At 38.5% G+C, this 9,788-nt stretch overlaps 3 protein-coding genes across 3 annotated transcripts; 2 read left to right on the plus strand and 1 right to left on the minus strand.

Moving 5' to 3' along the window:
* Positions 1–1,948, plus strand: LOC125191101 (peroxidase 15-like). The gene is made up of 4 exons (XM_048088562.2): positions 1–250; positions 331–528; positions 900–1,065; positions 1,384–1,948. The coding sequence occupies exons 1-4, from the start codon at positions 29–31 to the stop codon at positions 1,803–1,805; spliced, it is 1,008 nt and encodes a 335-aa protein (XP_047944519.1). The 5' UTR covers positions 1–28; the 3' UTR covers positions 1,806–1,948.
* Positions 1,949–2,647: 699 nt separating this feature from the next.
* LOC125190201 (uncharacterized) lies at positions 2,648–4,720 on the plus strand. Its single transcript, XM_048087425.2, has one exon. The coding sequence runs from the start codon at positions 3,233–3,235 to the stop codon at positions 4,559–4,561; it is 1,329 nt and encodes a 442-aa protein (XP_047943382.1). The 5' UTR covers positions 2,648–3,232; the 3' UTR covers positions 4,562–4,720.
* Positions 4,721–6,311: 1,591 nt separating this feature from the next.
* On the minus strand, positions 6,312–8,595 carry LOC125188911 (protein trichome birefringence-like 1). The gene is made up of 5 exons (XM_048086010.2): positions 7,812–8,595; positions 7,491–7,686; positions 7,224–7,417; positions 6,989–7,147; positions 6,312–6,902 (listed from the first exon to the last, which is right to left on the minus strand). Exons 1-5 carry the CDS (start codon positions 8,363–8,365, stop codon positions 6,545–6,547), a joined length of 1,461 nt encoding a protein of 486 aa, XP_047941967.1. The 5' UTR covers positions 8,366–8,595; the 3' UTR covers positions 6,312–6,544.
* Positions 8,596–9,788: the final 1,193 nt, after the last annotated feature.

A 9,788-nucleotide genomic window follows, 5' to 3' on the forward strand; every position in this document is an offset into this window, starting at 1 on the left:
GTAGCTCTCATCATCAAATTAAGGCAAGATGTTCTCTTCGTCATCTTCTTATACTTCATTTTTCATGATTCTTTTAGCTGCCTTTAGCCTATTTCCTCTAGCTCGAGCTCAACTCAACTCGACTTTTTACTCCCTCACTTGCCCTAACGTCTCGGCCATTGTCAACACCGCAATGCAACAAGCCTTACAGTCCGATCCTAGGATTGGTGCCAGCCTCATTCGACTTCATTTTCATGACTGCTTTGTACAGGTTCTGATTTCTCCTATATTAATTGTCTTATTCGAGGATGAATTGATCTTTAAAACCCTAATCTTTTTTCTTTTCATTAGGGTTGTGATGGATCAATTTTGCTAGACAACAATAGTAATAGAAGCATCCAGAGTGAGAAGGATGCTGCCCCGAATGCGAACTCAACCCGCGGTTTTGATGTCATGGACAATATCAAGACTGCAGTCGAGAGTTCGTGCCCGGGTGTGGTGTCTTGTGCGGACATTCTAGCCCTCGCCGCAGAATCTGCTGTTTCCTTGGTACTTAATATAATAATTTCTTGGCATCATTTCTTAATACCTTATCACATGTATATATATATTAAAATAGGGTAGTGATAAAATGCAAACTCATATATTGTACAAACTCCAAACTTTTTCAACACAATGTCAACACAGTATAAAATTTCAAGATTCTGATATCAACAAAATATCAATACAATGTCAACACAACATCAACCGTTGACATTGTGTTGACATTTTTTGTTGCTATTATTTCATGATCTGTTGATATTTTCTAACGGTTCAGATCATAATTTGGAGTTTGTACAATATTTAGAGTTTGCATTTGATCACGTCCCTATTAAAATATAAATAATCAAGATTATTAAATTTTTTGTTTATATTGGCAGGCAGGAGGTCCTTCTTGGAATGTGTTATTAGGGAGAAGAGATAGCACAAGTGCATATCAAACATTAGCAAATACCTCAATTCCAGCCCCATTTGAAAACTTGAGCAATCTCACTGCTAAGTTTAATGCCATGGGTCTAAATGTTACTGACCTAGTAGCATTATCTGGTAAATTTTTGTTTCTACACTTTCATTTTGTAAAATTTACTCAATGTGCATACTTATAGAGTTATATGTAATTCAAATCAAGTGTATAAAATTTTGAGTCCATATTATTAATTACTTAGGAGTAACGTAATCGAACATTCACCCGATAAATATACGGGCTTTCAGTTGTTATGATTTTTCACATGATTATTAATTTTTAATGAATTAAGTTTCACTAGACTATATATATATTTAATTTATTATATGCCAGCCTTTTAAGTCGTCTAAAAATTAAGAAAAAATTGAAACTTCGTGACTCAATTTATTATACAACACTAGGTGCTCACACGTTCGGGCGTGCCCAATGCCGGGTTTTCATCAACCGTCTCTACAACTTTTCCGGCACCGGCAGCCCCGATCCGACACTGAACGCCACCGACCTAGCCGCCCTCCGCCAGATCTGCCCACAAGGTGGCAGCGGATCCGCGTTGGCGAATCTGGATCCAACTACGCAGGATACGTTCGACGCCAATTACTTCTCAAACTTGCAGATGAATAGAGGGGTGCTTCAGTCCGATCAAGAGCTGATCTCCACGGCCTCGGCGCCGACAGCTCCGATCGTCGGCCTTTTTAGCAGCAATCAGAGTGCATTCTTTGAGAAATTTGTGGAATCGATGATCAAGATGGGGAACATTGGCCCTTTGATTGGATTGAATAATGGAGAGATTAGGTCCAATTGCCGTAGGGTTAATGGGAGCTAGCTAGTTGTTTTAATTAAATTCCAATTGATTTTATTGTAAGGGTTTGGAGATGTGCATTGATTAGTGTTTCTTAATTAGCATGGTTTTATTGATTTGATTTGTTGTATTTAAGTTTGGGAATAATGACTTGGATTGTTTGTTAATTGATACAGTATTATAATATATTATAGTATATAGTTAGGTAATTTGGCTTGAATATATGCAAAATTAATCATGTGATATTCGTTTATTCAAATACTATGAGAGAGGAGTATACGCGGCGAACTAATCTACTGAATGATTGGATATTTTTTGTTTGATTATAATCTATCGTCCGAAGTAAATAGCAAATGGTCTGTATATGAAATGATTAAGTTGACTATGTAATAGCACATTTGCTCTGCAAGATTATTACAAAATGAATAACAAAACGGGTAATTTTGAAATAGATAACATATGATAAAAAATTACGAGATAAAAATAAAAGTTTGATTGTATGATTGAAAAGTAATTATATTATTAATGAAATTGTATTGATACTGGTAAATTATGCATGTGAGAACTTTGTGTGTATTGGATAGAAGCTAAACAGAGCCATTTTTGCTTTGAAACTATGGATTATACATGAATAATCATTTATTAGTAATTTTTTTAACTGTGCGGATAATATTCGTATGCATACACTCTCCATTAATAATTATTTGGGCCTACTGGTCCATTGATTAGCTTTCTAATAAGCTTAATTGGCCCAATAGTGAGCCCATCCATTTAGCCCAGTATATTAATGCTGACGTGGGGCTTAGCCGGTCCCACACGCACTGCTGTACAGCTACGCCAGAATTACTACTTGCAGAGAATATTTCTCTCCTCTCTCTCCCTTCCCTCTTTCTCGCTTCGAGCTTCATTCTGAGCTGAACCCAATTCATCTCATCCCTTCCTGAAAACCCCCCAAAATACACAACCCAGATCCCTAAATTTTCTTATTTCTCGGTTTTCCGCATAAATTTTGCATCTTTACCTGCAGAAAGGGAAGCTGTAATTTGCTTGCAGGTTTGCAGTGTCCATTTATACTATTGAATCTTTTGTTTTTTGGTGGATTTTTCGTCGGTTACAATCTCTGTAGCTTGTTTTGTTCCTCCCCTATTCACTAGATTTTTGCGATTTGGTTGACCCGGATAAGTTCATCAGCTGACCGGAAAATCAATTTTGATTATTGTTGAGCATTTTTTGCAATTGAAGTTAGGGTTTTGATTGTACCAAACTGTTTAATTGACCAGTTTGATTTCTGGGTATCGTATATCTAGACTCGATGTATGTGCGTGTTATTGGCTGAAATTAGGGTTTCAATGATTTGGGGAAATTCGTTCCTTTCATTTGTTTGAGAGCTGGGTGCCTGAGTTTTGGGTTGTTCTGTTGAATTTTTTTTGTTGTGTTGGGTGAATTCTGCAATGGCTGAAGAGAATGCTAATACGATGAACCTCGATCTCAATTTGGAGCCGGTTGATAATTCTAGTGATGGTGGTGAGCCTCTCTCGGGATCATATCCTATTGTTGCGATGAACTTGGAGGATTGGTTAGAAAGTCCAATTCATCGCGTTAGGGATGCCGTAAGGCAGAGAAATCATAGGTGGCGGCCGTTGTGGAGGCAACTCCCAATCCCCCCGGAAACAAGGAACCTTGCTTTGGAATTGATTAGTGGGAATGCACCACAGACTGGTGAGGGTAGTGTAGCCTCTGAGGATAGGCCTATTGAGGCAGCTAAGATATGTGAGAACACGACTGGTTCTCCTGAGGACGAGGATCTTGGTAAGAAGAAAGATGGTGGTAAGAGTAATGGTGACGAGGGGGGTTTCTTTGATTGCAACATATGCTTAGATTTGGCCAAGGATCCTGTTGTCACTTGCTGTGGCCACTTGTTTTGCTGGCCATGTCTTTACCGTTGGTTGCATCATCACTCCGAAGCCAAGGAGTGCCCCGTGTGCAAGGGAGAGGTCACCACTAAGAATGTGACGCCTATATATGGCCGTGGCAACATTGTCCGAGACCAAGATATTGATTCTAGCCTCAAGATCCCTCTTAGGCCCCATGCCCGGCGGATTGAGAGCTGGAGGCAGACTATACAGAGGACTGCAACAGCCTTCACTATCCCTGTTGAGGAGATGATTAGGCGTCTTGGGAGTGCTTTCGACCTAAACCGGGAGCTGGCTCAGATACAGTCCCGACACCCTGATGGCCTCCATGACTCACCTGAGAGAAGTACGGCTTTACTCAATCGTTTCTTGACTTCTAGAGGAATTCGCAGAGAGAGAACTCCGCCGCTCCCACTTGATGATGTGATTGACCTGACTGAGAGCAGCCCCCCGAGCTACGAGATGAGGGAGAGGGAGCTCAGGGAGGGGAATAGGGAGATGGAAAGAGAGAGGGAGAGGGATAGCCGTCGTCTCACATCATTGCTGCTTCGCAGATCAAGTTCTCATCGAGCTGCTTCTTTGTCCAATCTCACATCTGCAATCAACGCTGACTTTGAGTCATTTCTCCAGAGCGATCCGGTGGAGAGGAATCTGGAGAGGCCTCCTCGGATGGTGGACGATAGGGATTCTGTGTCCAGCATTGCTGCTGTAATACACTCTGAGAGCCAAACTGTGGACAATGCCATAGAAATCAATTCCAGGGTGGCGCTCTCGACTTCGTCTTCAAGGAGGAGAAACGATGCTTCTAGAATCTCCGACGTTGACAGCGGGGATTCGCGGGCCCCGAGGCGGAGGAGGCTCAACTGAAGTTGTGATGATGGTGTCTTCTCAAGAGTTGGTATATAACCAGAGGGATTTAGATATGTTTTAACATTCAATTTGTGTTTCTAAGTGTTTACAGTGGAGGTTTTTTTACCTACGAGAACTATTAACTATATACAATCATGTTTCTGAGTTTTGTTCCTAGCTTAAGATATTGCCTTTTCTTGTAATTTAATGTTTGTTCAATCAAATCATATAGCTTTGTCAAATTTGTGATGGAAAGCAGCAAATTGGAGGGTGATATATCAGTTGCTCCTCTGCAAATTATCTTGCAAAATCTTTTTGTTTTTGTAATTCAACTATCTATACTTAGTTATTATTGTTGTTCTTTTTATATTTTGTATGTTTGTTAGTCTTAGGTGGCTTTTAAACTAATAAGTGATTCATTAAGGAGGTTATTATGACTGTTTGGGTAGTTCCCTTTGAAACCATCATTAAATCCTCTACATTTTCATTTATTTCATGCTAATGATTTATGATATGATTAGATCCTATAAGTCTAGTCTACAGCTGAGTACTTTATCTTATCAATCTTGAATTTATTACTAGTATCATATGCTTTATTTAGTTTTTTATTAGTAGCCCAAGTATTAAGTTTTTTAGTAATAGCCCAATACTTCGTCGTAGGTAAGAATTGAAGCCCAAAACACTTTCTTTTGAGTCCAAAACATAAGACTGAACCAATAGATTAAAAAACATATAAACCGTTGCTGTTTATAGTAGAAATTCACTTCTAACTTGGCACTATTAAGAGTGTATAAACAAAATCAATCTCGATCACTCTTCTTCTTCTTCTTCTGGATGAGCTTATTGATTAGTTTTGCATGTTAAGCATTCTTATTGGCTGAGGCGCTTCTCAGGAAGTTGATATATGGAGTACAACAAACTAAGACATGGGACAAATTCTTATCATAGAAAAAATATTATGTAGTACGTAGACTAGGAATAATCTTTAATTATTGTGGTATTCTTGTAGTGATTGTGACTGAGATGTGGATGTAGAATGATACTAGTAGATAAGAAATGAGAAGAATCATACGAATGGAGGTGAAATTTTCGTTATTTTTCTCATTGTCCAATTCCAAGCAACTTGCCCCTTACATATGAGTAATGACATGCATCTCTCTCTCTCTCTCTCTCACACACACACACACACACACATACACACATGGCATAGAATGATGTTGAGTGTTGGGGAAACGCATGCCATGTCAAAGGGGCAAGAGTTGCTTCAACTCCAAGCGATCACTATCATTTTTCCGTATTCACGCATGCCATGCACATCACCATTCTCGTGTGTATCTGTTTTTTCTTAACAATACATTTTAAAATTTTGATGAGCATATCAAGTTTTCGATTAAGTGATTTTATAATTTTCATGTCAGGATATGCTCACTATATACTCAAAGTAGAGTGAGAAGTCTGATTCTAACTCTTCCATCCTCTTTGTTCAAACAGACCAATTAAATAGAATCAAATTCTATTACGTTAAATAAGGTGCTTAGTTCACTTGAAAGTATGGTTATTCTGACTAAACATATCTTTACTTATCTTGCAAACATAGAAGAGCATTTCTTAAGCTGAACTGATTCTAAAAATGACTGCTTTGGTTCTAATTTGAGTATATATAACCTCATCAATTACTTAATAATTTTATTCATAAACACGTAAAGCATGAAAAGGTGTCATCTTTAACAAGCTACACTATTTAAAATTTAAATAAATAATCAAAATCGAATAAAATAGAGTCAAATGTAATTATAATGAAATAAATCTTGTTTCAGTTAAGAGGTTCACAATCACCACATCTTAATCCAACAGAGCTATAAATGTGGGGATGGATTATTTTATGTTTAAGGTTGACGCCCTCTTTAAATTTTTTTTTGAACCCCTAACATTACACATATATAGAATACACAATGAATCACTAATTACAATAAAGGAATACGTGTGAAATCAAGTCTATACCTATGCTGCTCTCTTGTGTGATTGCTGCTTCTTGTTCAGCTTCACCAGCAGCTCCGCATACAGGATCTCGTTCCAGGCATCGGGCACTCCCGGGAGGCACCAATGGCCGCAGTCCTGGATGGTCAGAGGCGACCGTCTCTCCTCCTTCGTGTACTGCATCTTCCTATATATTGACGGGTGCCCATCCTTTCGATAATCTGTCAACTTCGTTACGTTCATGTAACTAACCGGGGTTTTCATCCTTCCAAAAACCCTCTCAAGAACACTCATCTTGTCCGGATACGGTGTGAGATAAGCATCATTCTTGATTGGCTCTGTTTCATTGTCACATGCTCCCCCTGAATTCCACCGCCCTCCACTGAAAATTTATGTTCACTTCTTATCATATCATGTTTTCATCATGATCAAAATTTAGTCAAATTTCAAGAATGTGAAGGGATTTACTTGTAATGAGAGGCTGAGTAGCCTCTGAAGAACACGAGGGACTTTCTTGGATCGACATTGGCATCGACCCATCTGCCCCACGTCTTCATAGCTCTGCGAAAAGCCTCAAGTACATTCAACTCACTATACACATGACTACCTTGTTGATAGTAGTCCTGCCTGAAAAATGCAACATATTTCTTCACCAACAAAAATTTAATGACACACTCAAAGTCGATTCTTTTTCGATATATACCCTTTTGAGGTCTTGTCATGAGTCCACCAATGACCAGTGTTGAACACGAGCACATCTGCATCTTTGTACTTAGCAGCAAAGCCGCTGATCAGATCGAGTCGAAGCGTTTCCTTCTTCGTCCCGTTCCTTTCAGTGAATTCCCATTCTCGAACCAAGAAAGGAGCCGCGAAGAACTCCACCGTGCAGTTGTATGCCTTCAACCATTGAATAACCAAGTTAGTATATAAACTCAAAACATGATTTAGTTGAAAAGGGGATTTCACTTACTTCAAATCGAAACGAATAAGAAGCTTCGCTTCGAAATTGTCGCCTCCTTGAAACTTCATACATTTTTTTTTTTTTATCTTTGACATATTTTTTCAGAATACAAATGAGTGATTCCCACATATTCCTATTTAGAGAATCACCAACAAAAACCAGGCGTTTCCCTCTCAGCATTTCCAACATATGGCTTCCATTCAACCTGAACAATTTAACACAATGCAGATGAAATTGAGTGCTAGAAATCAGATTACAATAACAACTTAACACACAAAAGTTGCAGTAATTATGATAATTATGAATCTGATTGACAATGGCCACACAAACCTGGGCAAGTTGCAGGCTTTAGGCTTCCATCTATGCTTAAGGTAGGCATTATCAGGCCTGCCATTGAGGAAGCAGCTGAACTGTTCATCAATCAAGGAGCAGGAACCAGGCTTATACAGTGGATAAGACTCATCTCTCACCCAATTTCCATCAAACAGATCACACTCCGAGAGTTGATCGAGCAGCTTCGGATAAATAACTTTTGATCGAGTAACATTCTTCACGATTGGAATGTGATTTCGATCACGCTTCAATTGAGTGTGATTAGCGATTGGTTGAGGAGAAACATCTGCATTGGCAGTGGAATTGGATGAGGAGTTGGGGAAGTGATAGAAGACGATTGAGGAGAAATGCGACGTTTGAGAATCGTGGGAAGATACAGGAGAGGAGGAGTTGGTGAGGGCGATGGCGTCAGGGAAGGAGGAGGGGGTGAAGAGGAGGAAGATGGTGTAGGCGATGGAGATGAAAATGAGGGCGTATGCGAAGGAGAGGGTGTTAGCGGTTTTGAAGCAGGAGAGGAGAGTTCCGCCGTTGTACTTCGCTATAACCGCCATTGTACGAAGGAGTAACCGTTTCTATAAGTGGAGAATTGAAAGTTTGTTAGAAGCGTGGACTCCTTTGCTTTTGTGTAAGAGAGAGAGGGAGAGTGCCAAGTGTTTTCACACCATACATGTGTGTTGAAAAGGTGGAATCAATTTCATATTTGTATATATAGTACTGTATGGAGGTGTATCATATGATAAAATCTTAGAAATCGAGCGACGGAGTATGAATTCTGCAATGTGTGAAAATCAGTACTCAGTTCGTCACAGCCATGATGGCTCTGTGACAAAATAATTATATTTCTCATTTTTACACGTAATTTGTCAGGTGATATGTTAAAATCTTCGATTTTTCATGATTCACAAAAATAAAATTTAAATATACGGAAAACTGATCTCTAAATAAATAAGTTCATTTAGGATATGCACAAAATAAAGTAATTACTACAATTAACGGTTACAAGGTTATTTAGTAGTAAAATATTACTACCCCTCTTAAAAATATAAATTATTTCCATTTTAGTTCCTTCGTTGAAAATATAAACTTTCTATTTTAGGAAGTGAACCCCATATCTACTAACACTACTTCAACTATTTTTTTCTCCCTCTTTTAGTTTACTAATTTTTTTTCTCTTATTTTACCAATTGTGCATTAAACCCGTACTGTTTAAATGTTTCTATTTTATTGTATAAATTATGTTTAATATTGTAATATCAGGTTTAATAATATACATCAGAATTTAATCGTATACATCCGGTTTGGGTAGTTCTCATGTTCAAGTTTGAAAATAGCATGTTGGATTTGTGTACGGATTTGAGAATTTTCTTAATAGGTCAAATTTGGATTGCGTCATTATTAGATTGATCCAATCAAGATCCAACCTGCACGATTTGTCACCCCTAATATTTTATACGAATTATCAGGAATGAATAGATAGATAAATTAGAGTGAACTGCATAAAATGTCCATAACATTTGTGGTTGTTGCACCATTGACCCCTAACAAAAAAAAAATGCACCATAGGGGTCTAACATTTCATACAATCACAAAAAAGTACTCCTTTCGGACCAAAACACCCTCAGGCCCTTCAAGGGCATTCTCGTCACTTACTCCTACTGCTCTGACGCCGCCTCTGCATGGCACTGCAACATGAACTGTAGCTGCTGACACATTAGTCATGATATGACACAAAATGTCATGTCTTCTCTCCTCTCTCCTTCGTAAAAGACAGAAACCTTGAGCGTCTCTTCGCCTCCTGCACGCCAACTACCTAGACTTGCATTGAAATTTTCCGAAAATTAACCTTCCCTCCAAATCACTTTCACTCATTCGTTTTCGCTCTCATCTCTCTCCACTCCATTTCACTCTATTTTCTCCATTTCAACCCATTTTCTCCATTTTCGTTCCATTTGAGTCGTTGTTTTCATCATGCCT

This window comes from Salvia hispanica, chromosome 5 (assembly GCF_029641045.1).
Source record: "Salvia hispanica isolate PSC_SH4W2 chromosome 5, Shi_PSC_v1, whole genome shotgun sequence".
In the NCBI taxonomy this organism is placed as follows: Eukaryota; Viridiplantae; Streptophyta; class Magnoliopsida; order Lamiales; family Lamiaceae; genus Salvia; species Salvia hispanica.